Raw genomic sequence first — 19,156 nt, 5'->3', positions numbered from 1 at the left:
TAAAATATGTACGTGTCTGTCTGAATTACATGAATTGTTGTTTGAAAAGTCGTTTACATTACCGTTACTTAAAAACAACACAGGCTGCTATAAAACCTCGAGAAATTTTATATATTTATTGGCCAAAGCAGCTGTTGTTTTAAAGTTTGTTTAAGAAAATTTTGCTTAAGACATCGCTTAAAGGCTTAAAACTAAGGTCGTTAAAATAAAATTTCCCTACGTTAACACTACAAAGGTTTTATCTTTGTTTTTCAAACAAAACATCTGTTACAGTGATTTAAAATTAAGAAAACAAAAGTTCCACTTCATATTGACTATCTGTCTTAATTACAAAAAAAATTAGCCGAGCACAACTAAACGTAGGTTTTGTTGTTACCGAGGTTGGTTACCGAGGTTTTAGCGGAAAAAAACTATTCACACGTTATCACGAATAACAAAATTTTCTAGAAATTTAACATACAAACACTCAGTTTTTGAAAAGTGTAAAAGTGTTTATTACATGTGACAAAAAACAAAATTTCCAATATTCTATCAATGTCACCAAAACACCTGAACATTTTTTCAAAGTGTACAAGTTTTAAAAAGAGTGGAAAAAAAATTTCCAATATTCTATCAATGTCACCAAAACACCTGAACATCTTTTTTAAAGTGTACAAGTTTTAAACAGAGTTGACAAAAACTAAACTTTTAATATTCTATCAATGTCACCAAAACACCTGAAACTTTTTTTTAAGTGTACTAGTTTTAAAAAGATTTGACAAAAAAAAACTTCCAATATTCTATCAATGTCACAGAGTTATTTTTAGAAACTTATACAGCAAGCTTATTTCATAAATTCCCGATTGTACTTTTGGCTTTACAAGAATTTTAAAACATCCCGTATTAGATTGCAAGTTAGCATTGTTAAAACATAGTTTATTTAACACTTTTGTGCAAAACTCATCAAAAATAGCAATAAAAAATTTATTTTGACGAACTAAGTTGTCTTCAACATTATAAAACTTTAAATACTGTAAAAAAACAAAGCCAAGAATTTAATATATGAATTGTTTTGGTTAGTCCCGATTTTAAATCAGTATGATGGAAAAACTTTTTCAGGTTTTAGAAAAATGTTTTAATCAAAATTTTATAAGTTTTTTCACAATAAATTAAGTTAAAATTCAAGTAAAGCTTAATTTATAATCGAAAAGCTTTATTAAACACGTATTAAACTACATAAAAATAATAATTAAATAATGTGTGTAAATTGCTAATGTTTGTTTAAGAGTAACTTATCTGAAACAGAATTTCTTTTAACGTATATATAATCGTATAATTAACATCATTTTTAATTTCTAAAAATATTTAAAAAAATAATTTTTGTTAACTTGCGAATTGAATTCACATGTTTTGTCAATAGCAGAAACACATATTTTCACAAAGACTTTCAAATGTGCCTACCATCTGTTTAAACAATATTTTATACTAAAAGCGGATTGAGTCACGATATCGAAAGCAGATGAATCTTTAAAAAAGCTAACAACAATAGAGCCTGTTGACAAAAGACTGAAAAATCTAAATTGCAAAAAAAAGTTGATTCATTTTCAACAGTGAGTTGTTGTCGCGTGGCGAGGTTAAGTCGTGCGTGCATTGAGCTTTTGAGATATAGGCTCTAAAATGTGTGTTTTGGAGCAGATTAATTAAATATTTGCTGATAAACTAATTGATTTTCTTTATTTAAAAAGCTTTTAATTTGTATAATTAGAAGTTTTAATTACAGTTTATAGCATTTGAACTTCTTTATATACATAAAACATGCTAAAAGTAACACTGCTTGCTTGTTGACTTTTAAAAAAATAAATACGCTTTAGTTTCTAAGTAAGACTATTCCATTATACTTAGTTTTCAATCAGTGTATAGCAAAACTGATTGTGATGACATTTAGTGCCAATAAATGCTTTAACACCTTAATTATTAAACGGTTTTCCAGCTTAAACTGTAGATTTTAAAAATTGGTTTGTGATTTTATGAATTATTTTAATTATTCTAAAGTTGTTTAACACTTTTAAATAATTCTTATATAAACAAAACTATTTAGCATAATTTTGTCTGAAACATATCTATCATAACTTTAAAAGGTGGTTAAAGTATTTTATGCATTGTAACCATAAACTAAAATTTGCTATGTACTTTTTAAACAAAAGTATATACATAACTTTTTAAGATTGAGCTTTGATTTTTAATATTCAAACTACAAACAGTATAAAATATGTAATGTGTTAACAGTCTTAGTAGTTACTATACAAAATAGTAATCAACTGTAAATGACAAAGCAGGTACGTTTTTAACAGCTTACTTTAAGTTTTTTTATTATATGTTGTTGCTTAGAAACTTAAAACAAGTCAGATTTAATGTTGGCTTCAAAACAAGTTAAAGAAACAAGCAATAGAAATTTTAAAATGGCAAGCAATTAGCAAAATTTCAACACAAAAGTCAATAAGTTAACAGGTAGTGTTCTAATTGCAAATATGCTTTTAAATAATGTTTTACTTAGCGTTGTGGTTTTTATAAAAAAAGGAATAATTACGTTTTTAAATAAAATTAAGCTTATAACTGTACTTTATACTTTGTTGAAAGAACATGTTATTTACTTCGGTAAATAAAAAAATCAAAAGATTAAGAGCATTAAATGTCGAGGAAGGAATTTGCGAAATGTCTAATTGCCTTTAAAGAGAAAAAATAAATTTTATATCACAAATAGCATTGAAATGAAAACAGAAAGACGAAATGATAAAAATTAACGATACCATAATTAAGTAATAATTGCATATTGCAAATATTCGATTACAAGTTGATTGGAAGACCTCCTTTAGATAGGTGAAGCAAAGTTTGTCTGAGAACTTTTAAAATTTGCAGCATATTGCTGTATACATAGGAGTTCTTGGAAATATAAAACATTGCTGCATTTAGTTGTACCTACAAACATATTTCAGCAATATAAATACATGAGTTCTTGCAGATGCAATATAACTCCAAGAATTTTTGCAAATGCAATATAATTGCAGCAGTTCTTGCAAATGCTGCTGCAATCTAATTGCAGGAGTTCTTGCAAATGTAATTGCCGATCTGCTTTGCAGCTTCCACTGTTAGTGATTTGAAGTCGCTGACGTCATTCCAAACTTTCTTTCTGCTTCCGGTCACCGTCATCAACTCGGTGATGCGAGCCTCGCCTATGCCCACCGCGTAAATCTGTTTTGGAAAAACAATTTGCTTTATTTTTTACAATTTAATAAACTTATGATAACTGTTGTAATGAGTGATAACTAAGGTTAAAATAAACTTAGAAATAGGATAAAAATTTCTGGCACTAGTTTTAAAATTGTCATTATATCTTCTTTAGTTGAGAACAAATTCAAATAGCAATCAACATTAGTAATAATTAAACAAAATCAATAAACAGCAACTTAAGAGAAAAAGTGTTTCAGACCTCAACCCCGGAATTCCTGATCTGCATTGAAACCTCAGTCAGGAGCTCCTTGTCCTGAGCGATGCCGTCGGTGATGAGCAGCACGACGTGCGGCTTGTCGTCCCTGATCTGATCCCTCAACAGCATTTCGTTCTTCACGTACCTCATCGCGTTACCCGTGTGCGTTCCTGTGAAGAAGATTACAATTATAAAGTTCCTGTGAAATTCATGAAATAGTTTGTAGCGTTCAATGGTAAAAGTACAATGTTAAATTTGCAAATTTTTAGCATAAATTTTATTATCATTCATGCTCAATAGCTTTTGGTTTAAGCTAAAACTGAAATTAAGTTTTAACGTGTTCTTTGACTTATTTTTTCGCGTTTTAACCGTGTGCTCCTGTGGATTACAATAAGATAAGTTATTATATTTTAATAAAATAGTTGTTTTTTCGAAGTACTTCTTAGTATTTTGCATATTTGTTCTAAAGTCACACTCAAGTTATTTTGAAGCTAAGTTTTGTTGGTTTACTTTAAACTTATAATTTAAAAAATTTTTAAACCACTTTACTTATAAGTATTGCTAGGGTTCATGTATAAATAGTTTTAAATGCCAATAAATCAAAAAATAAGTCTTAGCCTTTGTATAATCTTAATATTTAGCTTAAAATTATTAAAGTTTTTTTGAATGTTATCATCCCAGTACTAATACACTGTGACGTCATAGGTATTTAAGTTGAGTTACTTACCTGTTTCAATATTGTATTTTTAAAATTTTATGGATTTAAGCAAAAAATTATTCTTATTAATAGGTAAGATCAAAATTCTACATTTAATTTTTTAAAAGTTTTATAAGAGTTTTACCGTCAAGAATAATTAAGTTTGCAGTTCTTTTAGTACAGTAACAAATTATAAACACACTTAAAAGCTTTACTACCGGTAATTTTTAAGGCTGTTTCGAAACTAAATATTTAATAAACAATTGTCCAAACTAAAACATGTAGCAATAGATAAAGTTTTTTGAACTCTTAGTACATAGATATTAACTGGTGCTTTAAAATTATTACATTAGAATTAAATTCAAGTAGTTTTCTTAATAACAAGAGCTGTGCACAAAAGGGAAATTAAATTATTAGTGTACAACCGAAAAGAATTCGGCAAGAAAGAGTTCATTTAAAAAAATTTCTGTTTTTTGGAAGTTTTTGTATTTTGTAACTAAAATAAATTTCTTTTGTTTTGATTTGTCGAATAACTTTTTAAAACTTAAGAGTGTCGTTAAAAATTTACTAAATTTCTTTTAAAATATAATTTTAAGTAAAACTTATAAGTTAGAAAAGAATTTACCAAAAAGTTTATTTTAACGTTTTAAAAGTTGTTGACGATAAAATACCGCTTTCAATATTTAACCAAAAATTTAGATATTAAAACCAAGTTTTTCCTTAAAAGTATTTATTAATGTAATTATGTGATTTAGTTGGTTTTTTAGAAAATTAAAAAGCAACAACCTTTAAACAATTTGAACATTAAATAAATAAACACAATAGTAACTAGATTATTAAACAAAAGAACGCCACAATTTAAAATGTCTTAGAGTTAATGTACGTTTTTCAAACACATGATTTATATTTTAATTAATTATGTTATTTTAAATATTGCTACTTTTTTACTATAAAAATTAACTTACTCTATCTGAGTTTGTAAAAATTGTGAAATTTTTTTAATTTCTAACATTCTAACGTTTGTTTAAACAAAAAAACAACCTAGTAATTTAGAATTTTTAGCTTTTTAGACTTAAAAACACTGCAAATACTTTAGAAAATGTTTTGATTTATGTAGAACTTTGACTTAAGGTTCAAACAATAAATCATACTTTAATTTTCTGCTCAAAAGACGGCGAGTATCGTAATAAATCTTGTAGATTAGAAACAATAACACTTGTAATGTGTATAAAACAAACACAAACTTTGTTTATGAAAAACTTTCAAGCGCTTTAGATGAACGAGTGTTTAAGCACCAAATAAATTATGTGCAGATTAAAAAGATCTATCAACGTAAAGACCACACATAAAGTTGTAAAACTAATAGGTTAACTACTTTCACTTTTTTTTTTTGATACAATAACAAGAAGAGATACTTACTTTTACCAATTTAATTAAACTTAAAAATTAGTCTATTTATAAAAAAGTATAAAAATTTTAGTTGTTTTATTAACTAGTGTTACGTCGAATAAGTTAAATACTTTTACAAAGTCTTTATTAGTAAAATTACTAGAGATGTATACTAAAACCAGTTGATATAATTAAATTTCAAATAAATAATTTTTTTTTTGATTTATTTTGCATATAAAAGGTTAAACATATTTTATGCTTCTATCTGAAATAAAAATGATATTCACAGTACCTATCTTATATTTTTTATCTTATTATTTTCAGCAAGTTTTTTTTTGTCGCTAAAATTCTATATTTAGTTTGCTGTTCTAAAGCAAAGTGACACAAACACATTTTTGTTTTTATAACAACTTCCAAAACACTAAAAACTAGTTCAAATAAATCACAAGAATGATTAAAGTAAATCAATCAAAGTGTAGCCCACACCCAAAATTGTATGTCAAGTGATTTATATTTAAAACACAAAAACGACAACTTTGTAAAGCACAATTTTTATCTGAATAAGTTTAAGCATGTGCTACAGATATTTCGTTTTGTAAGTATTTAAATCTTGACGATAAAAAACATTCGATTGAAAACGCCTACGTTTAAGACAACTTAATTATCAATTAAACAGTTTTCATAAACTATAAAATAAAAAATTTGTGAAGTGTTGTATAATCATTTTACTTACATAATTATAGTTTCATGCATTTCAATAAAGAATTTGTTTACTGTTTTAGAAAAGATAATATTTCTTAAAGTCATCTTAAACTTATGATTTTATTTAAAACCAGCGCACACTAACGTTTAGATACAGTACAGTCCGTAAACTTCAAACGAAGGGTTAAATGTTATTATGTTTTGTATTTATTATATTGATTAAATTAAAGAAAAAAAAATCTTCGGTTTAAGCTTTATGGGTTTATAAAGCTGTTTTTCAACTAACAAATTCCGCTTAAAATAAAGGCTTGATTATAAGTTTAGAAACGTTTGTTCGTAAAACACCAAAAGTATAAGACTTATTTTTGTCATATTGTTTAAGTAATCGTAATTGTCTCAAATTCTGCACAAGAAAAACTTAATATTTTTACAAAAAAAACTAAATTCTAATTCATTGTGAGGTACAGTTTTCAGGCATTCCTCTTGAGTTTTATTATTACGTAATAAAAAATGGTTTTTTATGAACAATAAGTTTAAAACATTAATTTTGTTTTGTTTAATCATTTTATTCTTTTCCTGAAATCCCAAAAAATATAAGTCACAATTATCAAGGCTAAAAAACGTCAACTCCGAAGTGTTTTTTGTTTTGTTTAAAGTTAAAAAAAAAATTAATTAACTTAAGCCTTTGCCATCATAAGGTATAGTTTTATGAGCTTATGACATTCTACTTGAGTTTGATTACTACGTAACGATAGATAGTCTCACATGAACAATATAAAAAAACCTTTATATATTTTTAATGTAAATGTAATTAACAAACTAAATTCCAACCTATGCCGTCGTAAGGTATAGTTTTCAAAGCTTGCAGGCATTCCTCTTGTGTCTCATTATTACGTAATAGAAGCTGGTTTTCCATGTCCACAAACTTGTTGTACCTCATCACAAATACTTGCACAAAGTCTTCGTTCAACATGAACTGACTTGAATGTCAAACATTTTATTTAAGTTTACAGTTGTTAAAGTCATATTATACATTATAAATTGCTATATAAGTATGATTTTTAAACAAAAAATCTCAAAACCATAGTAAAAGACATTTGTTAATTTTAACACTTGAAGAACTTAAAAATAACAAGAAAAGTACGTAATCCATGAAAGCATTAAGTGATTGTTTTGAGTATTTAATAAGAATTAAAAAAAAAAACTTTTAAACTAATACTTACTTTTTATACAAAACTTTTCGTTTTGTTCTTTATTATTTGAAAAATGTTCATTTTTATTCGTAATGGTTGTAAAAATTAAGCAAAACATAGTTTAACGGTTGGCTACAAGGTAAATTGAAAACTTATCATAATGGTAAGTTGACTAAAAACTAACTGTTTTATGTATTAAGGATTATGTTTGAAACAGTTTTTGTTTATTTTATAAATTTTTTTTAATGTTTTTGCTTTTAGAGCTTTTTTAAGCTGATTGACAACCAAAAGACTTTTTTTGTTAAACAAGTTTTAACAACAAATTAAACACAAACTTTTTTCAACTGTAAAATAAAATGTAAATATTTTAACAAAATGAAGTCTACCATTTTTATAGTGACTAAATTACCTACTTAGAATATAACTCTATTACTAATTAACAGATTAGAAAACAGATTTAGTCTAAAATTTTCAAAAGTTTTGAAACGAGCTTTAACATTTGAAGCATTTGAAATTTAAAGCGCCCATAGTAAAGTAAGCTTTTGTTAACGGGAAACTTAAGTTATTAGAAATTATCCTGAAAAAATAGTTTAATAATTAACTTGAAAACATCACAAGTAAACCTAACTTAAATGTTATTTAATTACAGTTTTAAAACTAGCTGAATTTTAGAATGTATATCATTCTTAGAACAATACTTAATGTTTTACTTTAAAAAAAAAGTAGCTGAATACACCACTATAAATATATTTATAAAATTACAGTTATAGTATAAAGTTATAAATATAATAGTTAATTTCCACATTTAACGTTATATTTAAATAAGCTCTTTACTTTATCGTAAATTGAGCAATATTTTCAGTTTCAAAATATGTTACCTAAGATGTTTAAAATATTTCTTAAACCTGAAAACACCGCTGGTGAACTCAATCATTCGGTCCCAATTTGTTTTATTCACAGATGAAGACGAATCCAACACGACTATCAGGTCCATTATTGTCATTGGTGGACAGGGGACTAAAATAAATAAATATTTAAAAAAAAAACATTAAATTGAACACGACTATCAGGTCCATTATTGTCATTGGTGGACAGGGGACTGAAATAAATAAATAATTAAAAAAAAAACATTAAATTGAACACGACTATCAGGTCCATCATTGTCATTGGTGGACAGGGGACTAAAATAGATAAATAATTAAAATTAAACATTAAATTAAAAACGACTATCAGGTCCATTATTGTCATTGGTGGACAGGGGACTAAAAAGATGAATAATTAAAATTAAACAGCAAATTAAAAACGACTATCAGGTCCATTATTGTCATTGGTGGACAGGGGACTAAAATAAATAAATAATTAAAATTAAACATTAAATTGAAAACGAATATCAGGTCCATTATTGTCATTGGTGGACAGGGGACTAAAATAAATAAATAATTAAAATTAAGCATTAAATTAAAAACAACTATCAGGTCCATTATTGTCATTGGTGGACAGGGGACTAAAATAAATAAATAATTAAAATTAAACATTAAATTAAAAACGACTATCAGGTCCATTATTGTCATTGGTGGACAGGGGACTAAAATAGATAAATAATTAAAATTAAACATTAAATTAAAAACGACTATCAGGTCCATTATTGTCATTGGTGGACAGGGGACTAAAAAGATGAATAATTAAAATTAAACAGCAAATTAAAAACGACTATCAGGTCCATTATTGTCATTGGTGGACAGGGGACTAAAATAAATAAATAATTAAAATTAAGCATTAAATTAAAAACGAATATCAGGTCCATTATTGACATTGGTGGACAGGGGACTAAAATAAATAAATAATTAAAATTAAACATTAAATTAAAAACAACTATCAGGTCCATTATTGTCATTGGTGGACAGGGGACTAAAATAAATAAATAATTAAAATTAAACATTAAATTAAAAACGACTATCAGGTCCATTATTGTCGTTGGTGGACAGGGGACTGAAATAAATAAAAATTAAAATTAAACATTAAATTAAAAACGACTATCAGGTCCATTATTGTCATTGGTGGACAGGGGACTAAAATAAATAAATAATTAAAATTAAACATTAAATTCAAAAGGACTATCAGGTCCATTATTGTCATTGGTGGACAGGGGACTAAACATAAATAAATAATTAAAATTAAACATTAAATTAAAAACGACTATCAGGTCCATTATCGTCATTGGTGGACAGGGGACTAAATTAAATAAATAGTTAAAATTAAACATTAAATTAAAAACAACTATCAGGTCCATTATTGTCATTGGTGGACAGGGGACTAAAATAAATAAATAATTAAAATTAAACATTAAATTAAAAACGACTCTCAGGGCCATTATTGTCATTGGTGGCCAGGGGACTAAAATAAATAAATGTTTAAATATTAGATTAAATTAAAAACAAAGTAGTATAATACTAAAAAACAAAAACCTAAAAAAGAATGTTTCAAACCGACATACAAGTAGGTGTTGGGATATAAATAAGTAATAAAGTTAATAAAAGTTTAATAAACACAAATACTTACATCTACAACATGGTGGGGGGTGCGACCACTTTCCGTTCCACTGACACTTGGTTGTCATGACAGTCGTGGGAGTGGCGGGCTCGTAATGATCTTCCTGGCACCTGTGACGTCATAATATGTATATTATATAAAACATTTCTGTATGTTTAAGTGGATACAAAACATTCATCAATAACACCTTCTGGAACTTTTGAGTGTTTATTAACAATTAATGTAAGATACACATCAACAGTAATATATAAGTGTTTATACCTGTGACGTCATAATATGTATATTATATAAAACAGTTATGTATGTTTAAATGGATACAATATATCATCAATAACACCTTCTGGAACTTTTGAGTGTTTATTAACAATTATTGTAAGATACACATCAACAGTAATATGTAAGTGTTTGCACCACCATTTTTATCACAAAATGTGTAAACCGAATATAAACGATATTTATAAATATAGTCACAACACTAGAAACATTTACATATAAGTAAAAACACGAGTATCGATAAATCCATCTGTTAGTACAAACAGGTGAGTAATAAAAAGTATCAACATTTTAGAGTAAATACTGACCTGTAAGTGCAAACAGACCCGTACAAGTTCGAGTTGGTGCAATCTGCTACCACTCTTCTCAATGGTGATTGTACTGGACATTTTATCACTGGAAACAAATGTTGTGGTTGTATTATATAATTCAAGTATATGTACTAAAAGCTTGTTTTAATAAATTAATAACTCACGTTTGCAAGTAGGCACTTTGTAGTTCCATCTCAATTTTTTAGACCATCTTCCTTTGATGCAAGTCAGCAAAGATTGTCCAGACATTCTGTATCCTGTGAAATACAATATTTAAATATTATAATGTATTTCGAAAATGAAATTTTTATATCAAACATAAACTATTAAATTTGTATTTTTATTTCAGCATTTGATAAAGAATGATAACTCTCATAACGGTTTACTATTTTGAAACTAAAACATTGAAAGGTAGTAGTGAAAATGCAAGTTAAAATGAGAGTTATTGCATTTTTTTGGTTTACAGATCCTTTAATCTACTTATTTGTAATTCCTGCAAGTAGAAATAGTAGCCATTTTTATAGCTGAACGCGCAATTAAAAAAACACAAAAATAATACTCACCTAAAAAAGAGATACAAATTAGTGCTTTAGAGATAAACACTCAATATTTTTAATGTATTATATAATTGTACATCAAATAGAACTCGTTGCTAACCCTTGTTGCAACTGAAAGCGCACTCGGAACCTTGGACGTGTTTATCATTGGAACAAATCATGTCACCGTTAAGTGGCGCTGTCAAGTCGTCGCAACTTCCCGGTTCGGGGATTTTACCTAAAATCAAGGGAGTTTTAATATCTAATATTTGGCAATTTTAAAATTAAGGTTGGTTTGCTACGTGTACAGATAATACTACCAGTATGTATGTTTGCATACTTATAACTTAAACCGTTTAAGTATATACACCTTAAGCAACTTTTTTTTATAACTGTCAAAGCAAAATTTAACTTTTCTTTTTATTATTTCTTTATTTTTGCTATATTTTCTATTTAAAAACTTAGACTTTAACAAACCTATCAGAAAAAAAGGAATAAGTTAAAATAATGGTTTAAAAACCAACATAAAGTTAGTTTAAAAATCATTTACTTTTTAGCTTACTTGATACATCTACAAACTTTTAAGTTAATAAGTTAATTAGATTTGACTTACAAGTAGGTTTCGGAGTTCTCTTTTCAGGATTTGAGTGTTTGCAATGAGTGTGGGGGTTACCATCCATGACGAAACCTGTAATGAATTTATTATTAAATCAACTAAAAAATTTTGCTCTCAAAATGTGACAGTTTACTAAAATAAAAGTTTATCTACGTTAAGTTTTACTGAAACCTTAAGTGTTCTAGAGATATTTATAAACTAACCATTTTATCTATAATAAACAAGTATTATAGGTTTTTGAATTTTAAAATTAACTAGCTAGCAAAAACCAAGCTTTAACTCACAGTATTTTAAATAAACAATCAAAAAAACATAAAATTTGAAGTATAGTAATAGTATTGCACGTTTTTTGGAAATAAAACAAATATGATATGCATTTAAAAGTAAAAATTAGTGAACTTATTTTTATAAAAAACTGTCATTTCATCGTATGTAGAAGTAAATAACTTTATTGTAAACACCTTTAAAAATACTTAGAAACTATATAAAAAAATCATAGTAATTAATTTTGCAAATGTAGTGACAAACAACAGTATCGTAATAATTTAAAACAAACATTAATAGAGTAAATATGTATATATATATATATACCAAACTAACCCTTTTTACAAATGTAGTGGCATATAACTTTATCGTAATAAACTTGACAGTGTCCATGTCCATTTTCTATTTCTTCATCTTTTTGACATGATGGCAAATCGGGTATTGGACCTACGAATATGGAAGTTAGAACGATAACAACTAAACTATTTGTAATTTTAAAACGTTATAATTCCTCACCTATTACGCAAAAATAAGTTAATTGTAAGTAAAACTCATTTACGATTTTTATTGAAGCTAAAGAAAATAATACAAGTTTATAGTATAAAAAATTTTCACGTTCAATTTTTATTATTATTTAAATAAAGTTAAAACATCATAACACAATAACTGTATATTTATGAATAAGCTTTGAGTAAACTAAGATAAAATTTATGGATATTTAAACTTTTTAAAGTGGTAAAAAAATGCCAGAAACTTAACTTATGTAACACCTTGAAGTTACACAACAAAAAACTTTGACTTCAAAGTTTTAAGTTTTTTTTTTAGGCGTTTAGGTAAGTTTACTGTAAAAGTTATTTAAAAAATTTTGTTAATTTATTGAAGTAAACTTTCTTTATCATGGAAAACTAGTGAATCTGCTTTAATATAAACAAATATGTAACTTTATATAGAAAAATCGCTTTATTTATATATGGTACATACGATTTAAACTGCTAAAGCTTTACAAGGCTCAATAATATTTATCCTAAAAATATATTTCAAAACGCAAATAACTTTTTTTTAACCAGGTCTTTTTGATACTTCCGGGTAAAAACACTTTTGGAATGTTAATGGTTTTTAATCTAATTACTTTTTAAGTGTTTAATAACCGCGACAATGGAAATTTTTAAATTTTCTGAGTTAAATACGTAATTTTCTGAATACGCACTTCCGATTATACACACTTTTGGGGTGTTAATAGGTTTTAATTAAATTACTTATAAAGTGTTAAACAACCGCGAAAACGAAAATTTCTAAAAATTCCGAGTTCAATATTCGTATGCTAAGCGTGTGTTTAAACGTTTTCAAACTTTTTGAAAAATTTTAACAAGTTCAAGTTTTCTTTTTTAGCGATTAGTTTTGATTTTTATAAGGGCTGTTTTCTTTTTAAATAGCTTAAAACAAGCATGAAATTAAAGTTAAAACTTTTTTTTTTATTTGTTATAGATATTCGCACTACTTATGAATTATACAGGCTTTTAAGCATGTGTCTATCAGTACTAATTCCTGCAAAAAAATGATAAAATAAAGTTTCCTTTACGTCTTAATTAATTGTATTCATCAGTAGAACAACGATATTTGCAAACACGATCAAAAACAACTTATTTTTGACAGAAAATTAGTATACTTCCACTTTGGCATAATATCCATAAGTAATATTTACTGCATATGAAAATAAACTAAAACTAAAAGAAAATCGAAACTTAACAACTCACCTCTTACATATGATCTTAATTCTTTAACATTGTATTCTACTGTAGCTCAACAACGAAACCTACATACTAATATTAACTTACTTCTCACACAAGAGCTTGATTCCTTACTATTGCAGCCATCAGTACCACAACAGCATCTGCACACCGATCCGTCGATCGCGTTACACTGGGAAGGCATCCATGCTGGTCTCGGGTTCTGTAAAAATCAGATGTAAAATATCAGAAACAGATTTATGTGTTATACTTAGGTTCTATAAAAAACCCAGCGCAAAACGTGGCATCTCTTATAATTAGGACATTTATTACATTTGAGAAAAACACTTTGGTTTTTCAGTAAACGAACATTAATTGATTACACTATGTGTGTGTGTTTGTGTAAATATTCATGATTTAGTTACATTTTGATTTTTAACTGTGTACTCAAAGATTGAAGCTAAAATTGAAAATTTTAAAGTAAGTTTATTAGTTTCTTAATTAGCCCTTAGTATATTATTAATCTAAAATTTGTGCTACATATACATTTCTATATGTATTTCTATATGTTATTTTCTTCAAACATATTTTGACTGTTTTTTTTTTCTTTTTTAACATAGTTATTCTTACATGATGAACTTATTACACTTTCAAAATATAAATCGCTGAAATATTTAACTATTTCCATTAGTTTCGATTGGAAACAAGTACAGAACAAATATGAAAAGCTTATATTAATTAAAAGAAGTATTTACTTGAATATAGTTGTTCCCACAAGCTTGGTCCTGCTTGCATCTTCTGAAAATTGTCTTCTTGAAAGGTTTGTTGTGGATCTTGCGGACCTCAGTAAAACAGTTTTCCTGAAAGTTATAAGTCTTTCTTAACTACTTTTTTTTAACCAAATAAACTTAAACGTGAATTAGAAATAAAGTCTTTACTACGGTTGTTAAAATTTATAATTGTACTAACATAATTTTTCGGTAATTTAATTAACCTAAGGTAAAAACTTTAGAATGTATGCAAATACGTAAAATTAAAATATATTAAAAACCATAATTGTAAAATTGTCTGAATAATTGAAAATACGTGATTGTACAACATTAATTAATTGCTGATATATGTAATTGTGCTTTTTAAGATATCCTTAACCGCTAAATGAAATTAAAATTATGTAAAACCTAATTATTCATTTTTCAGCACTAAATTTAAGTTGTAGTGCTTAAAGTACGACTTAAATTTGCTTTATACAAAAGGAAACATGATTTAAAAAGATTAACAGTGAATAAAGTTAATAAGCAGTCGTTATTTAAAAACATTTTTGTCTCGAAAAATTACTTTAAAGAGAATGAATCTCGCAATTTAAATGAAACAGTTTTCTAAAAAAATCAGCAATTTTTCTAATTTCTGATTTTTTATTAAAAACTTGAATTAGTAAAAACTTAAATGTAAATCAAAAAGTGTGAAGAATTAATCTCAATCAAATTTTTTCAACTATACACAAAAAAAAAACTTTTTGGTTTTTAATTGACCTTAAGTAAAAGCTTTAGAACTTGTGTAAATGTTTAGAAATATTATTGACCAAATATTGTATAAGTGGCCTGATAGATTGAAAAAGCGGGAGTGTTTAACGATAATTAATTAATTAATTAAACACGTTTTAATTGTATTTTGTAAGATAATCTTAACCGCTAAAAACAAATATTGTTATGTAAATTTGAAAACAAATGTTTTGATAGACGTCGAACTCAAGTTTTAATGTCAGTTTATTGAATTTAAATGAAATTTTGCTCAGTATAACAAAAACACAACCGAAAACAAAAAATTATGAACTTAAAGTAAGACATAAATATTTGTTTACATAAAATTTATGACTTTTTAGCTTTAGGTAACACTTGTAAATAAATCAATACTTAATACTATCGATTTGAAAAAAAATATTTAACCTACGATTTTATATAACACAATATTGCAAATATATTTTGACGGATATGATGTTCAAAAGATACTTTTACGATAAAGTTTTTATTTTAAACAAATAGCTAAATTCAAAAATGCATTAGCTGATTGACGTTAAATCTCAATAAAATATTTAAAAAAACTCCAAGCAGTTTTGAATTCAAGGTAAAAAAGTTTGCGGAAATTTTTCCACGAACATGTTGCACGTTTAAGGAACTAAATAGGCGTAATTATATTAAATTAACAGCAGGTGATGATGAAAAGTTTACACAACATTTAATTACAGATTATAAACCTAGACACATCAAAATATCACCGTAAAAACACTAAATATATGTTCCAATACTTTAAAAAAATTGTGATTTGTTTATACATAAAATTAAGCATTTTTACTCCGTCTATATAAAATAAAGTTTAAACTTTTCTAAATAAACTTAAATCAAAATTTGTAAACTAAATAATTAAAGTACAAATCAGACAACCAATAAGTGGACATAACGAGTAAAATTGTATTAATTTAATGTTTAAAAAAAGTAGTTACTATTAAAAGATATACTTTGTTTGAACGACAAACTACTAACTTTAGTTATCAATTATTCATTTACTTACTGTCAGGTTAAAATAGTAACTACTCACTTTGTTTGATCCGCATTTAGATAACTTCAAGTTATTGTTTTTATTTATAAACTAGTTTTTTTTATGCCATTAAACCGACATGTTACCAGATTTAAAAAAAAAACCTAGTCTAACTAATGTGTAACTAATTTTAAGTTGTTATTTAATCTAAAGTTTTATTGTTTTATCATCGACATGCAAATAATTTGTTCCCTTCAAACAACCATCATATCAATTTTAATATACTATTAAAAATTTATTACCTCGTTTAACCGACATGTAACTAATTTTCCTCTCTTCAAACAATCTGCATCGTCTTCAGCATTTGCGCATTCCCAACATTTTAAGCCTGTAGTTGAAGTTATTAAAAATTAAAAATATTCCTAGTATTTTAATCTAAAAAAAAAGACTGATAATCTTGAAAAATAAACCCTGGCCTTTTAAACCTTAGATTAATTCATTAAAGGTAATTAATATACCCTATTTTCTAAACCTTTATTATCGAATAAAAGTAATTGAAAAGTCTTAGCATTTAAAACTTATTTTACTAAATACAACTTAAGCAGCGTTACCATTTAAATCCCAAATACTGTTTTAATTAACATTTTTGTATTTTAAATCGCAAGTTAAATTATAACTTTTTTTTGATTCGTTTCTGTCGTGTTACATAATATGCTTTTGCTTATTTTGGAAGAAAAGAATAGTTTTTAATAATTTTTTACATAAACTGAAACAAAATTTACGTTTAAGATTGTTTAGAAATCTGGTAAACTTGTACTGAATAAACTTTATAGATTTTTTTTTACTGAAGTGAGTACATATGTCTTAGTTGATCGAATAAATATTTTTAGTTTTGTTATGTCTAAGAGAGTATTTTTATCAACTTACCTTGAATGACTGGTGCAAACAAAAAAACTGTAACTCCTATTGCTAATAATAATTTCATTGTACTGTACTTTTTATATTAGCATAGAAAGCTGTAAATTATTAAAAACAATTAATTTGATGAAAAACATTATTTGATTGTGTACAAAGCATCAGTAAAAAATTTTAATTAGTTTTTATTTTACACAATAAAAACTGTTTGTGTCCAGATTTTTACAGTCGTAAAATTTAAACTCCTAAAAAAAGTAACGAATATTTTGATGCTTTTTAAAAAACCAGCGCCTTAAAAAATACAACTAAATCAAACTTCGCGTGTGTTCATTATTTATACAGAACATACAAACTTTTTTTGATAACTTTTTCTTACAGAAAACACACTTTTTTGCACGATAATTGATCAACACATGACAATCGACTTTCGGTTTTTTTTTACTTTTTTTTTTAAATTTTTGCGGTTCAATTAATCATGTAAATCGTCTTTACAAAATAACATTCTTTTCAGAGTAATCTTTCAAAATAACATCGATTTAATTTCATAAAACAACATAATTGTATTAGGCGTTGTTAAAGGCGTGTTAGGTACACGACATAAATTAATTAGTTTTACAATAATGAATCTATATTTGTACTTTTTAAGTATCGTTCTTTTAGACAGTTTTCTATGTCTGGACATGACTTTTAACTGTATCATGGTGTATGACTCGATAACCAAAAGGTTTTTTCGTACACCACGTTCTTAGACCAAACATTTGAGCGCTTTTTTTTCGTTCAATAAACAATATATATGTAATTTTTATTAATTGTTGCAGAGAGCAATATTTTTTAATGTAAAAATAAAACTTTTTTTGGGTGCATGAAAATTCAAGTTCGGACAATTCAAGTTCCGACAATTCAAATTCGTAGAAAAATTTTAAAGGGCTTCAACTTAAAAAACAAAATAAACTTATTTTAAGTAAAAAATAGGTTATTAGGTCTTATTTATATCTGCAACCCAATTTTTCTTTTTTGCAAAACTATTAATATTTTATGTGATATGGCTAAGTTTTAAAATGTTGTTATACTTATTAATTCTTACTCAAACGTTTTTTTTAGTTTTGCAAATAAAAAAATGGCTTGTAGATATCGATAAGACCTACATACCTACTCTTAAACTTTTCAAACTTAATTTAGCTTTTCAAATATTGTTTCTTTAGTATGTCTTTAAGAATTTTAACTGTCGGAGTTTGAGTTGTCATGTAACCACTATTTTTCAATACTGTTTAAAGCCGATTCGAAGCGTGAAAACGTCAGTTATGAGAGCAAAATTACTAAATAAGGTCAATTAATTGTAATCGCGTTACCTCAAATGTAGACTAAAACTGTTCTTACAAAGTAGAATGTAAAATTTTAGTAAAAAAACAGTTATAAACTTAATAAAAGTTCCATTGAATAAATGAACAAATTTAGAGTTTTTTTTCATATCTAAGTCAAATTTTATTTCTGAATAACTTTTATGAAAAACTAAAAACTATGCTCTGGTTCATTAGGAAGTTAAAGTATTTATTTTTATAAAACGTAAATTTTTATAAAACTTTAATGAAAATTTTGAACTTTAAAACATAGTTTTGTTTCATTAAAATTTATACTTATGGTTTTGAACATAATTTTTTTTTATGATGTTTTCATTCAGATCTATGAAATTTAACTTTTTTTAGCACTACATTCTGAGCTTATTCTAAGTAGAACTATTATTTAGTTATAGAAAAAAAAAACATAACTCTGTGTTAAAACCCTATCTATACCTTTTGATAAACCAATTGACTTACATTTTGTTAGCGAGCGTATTTATACAGAAAACACATTTGGTTTTAAATTGACTAGCTTATAACAATTACATTTTCGTTTTATTTTTTTTCTTCCGAATATTTGTGGCTGATAAATCATGAAATTAAAAAACAATATTTATTTAAAGGTTTAAAATAACATCGGTTTAATTTTAA

General features: G+C 26.0%; 2 protein-coding genes across 2 annotated transcripts; both read right to left on the bottom strand.

Moving 5' to 3' along the window:
- Nucleotides 1-3,069: 3,069 nt before the first annotated feature.
- LOC145843291 (collagen alpha-1(XII) chain-like) lies at nucleotides 3,070-10,517 on the bottom strand. Its single transcript, XM_082950755.1, has 6 exons — nucleotides 10,498-10,517; nucleotides 10,004-10,104; nucleotides 8,350-8,461; nucleotides 7,083-7,231; nucleotides 3,467-3,633; nucleotides 3,070-3,228 (listed from the first exon to the last, which is right to left on the bottom strand). Exons 1-6 carry the CDS (start codon nucleotides 10,515-10,517, stop codon nucleotides 3,070-3,072), a joined length of 708 nt encoding a protein of 235 aa, XP_082806881.1.
- A 713-nt stretch (nucleotides 10,518-11,230) lies between these two features.
- LOC145843290 (E-selectin-like) lies at nucleotides 11,231-17,238 on the bottom strand. Its single transcript, XM_082950754.1, has 7 exons — nucleotides 17,181-17,238; nucleotides 16,556-16,641; nucleotides 14,477-14,581; nucleotides 13,830-13,944; nucleotides 12,331-12,441; nucleotides 11,728-11,802; nucleotides 11,231-11,352 (listed from the first exon to the last, which is right to left on the bottom strand). The coding sequence occupies exons 1-7, from the start codon at nucleotides 17,236-17,238 to the stop codon at nucleotides 11,231-11,233; spliced, it is 672 nt and encodes a 223-aa protein (XP_082806880.1).
- Between the last annotated feature and the right edge of the window lie 1,918 nt (nucleotides 17,239-19,156).

Source organism: Thalia democratica, chromosome 8, assembly GCF_965202585.1.
Source record: "Thalia democratica chromosome 8, ktThaDemo2.hap1.1, whole genome shotgun sequence".
In the NCBI taxonomy this organism is placed as follows: domain Eukaryota; kingdom Metazoa; phylum Chordata; class Thaliacea; order Salpida; family Salpidae; genus Thalia; species Thalia democratica.
Note: the sequence above shows the minus strand (reverse complement) of the source record. Positions and strands in the feature narration are given on the sequence as shown.

Coding starts and splice junctions, on each gene's coding strand:
- LOC145843291 (XM_082950755.1), bottom strand. CDS start 10,517: ATGGATTTATCGATACTCGT. Junction 8,462..10,003: donor CCCCCCACCATGTTGTAGAT/GTAAGTATTTGT, acceptor TATTTATTTTAG/TCCCCTGTCCACCAATGACA. Junction 7,232..8,349: donor TTCACCAGCGGTGTTTTCAG/GTTTAAGAAATA, acceptor TTGACATTCAAG/TCAGTTCATGTTGAACGAAG.
- LOC145843290 (XM_082950754.1), bottom strand. CDS start 17,238: ATGAAATTATTATTAGCAATAGGAGTTACAGTTTTTTTGTTTGCACCA. Junction 14,582..16,555: donor TTACATGTCGGTTAAACGAG/GTAATAAATTTT, acceptor TATAACTTTCAG/GAAAACTGTTTTACTGAGGT. Junction 11,803..12,330: donor CCACTACATTTGTAAAAAGG/GTTAGTTTGGTA, acceptor AATTCATTACAG/GTTTCGTCATGGATGGTAAC.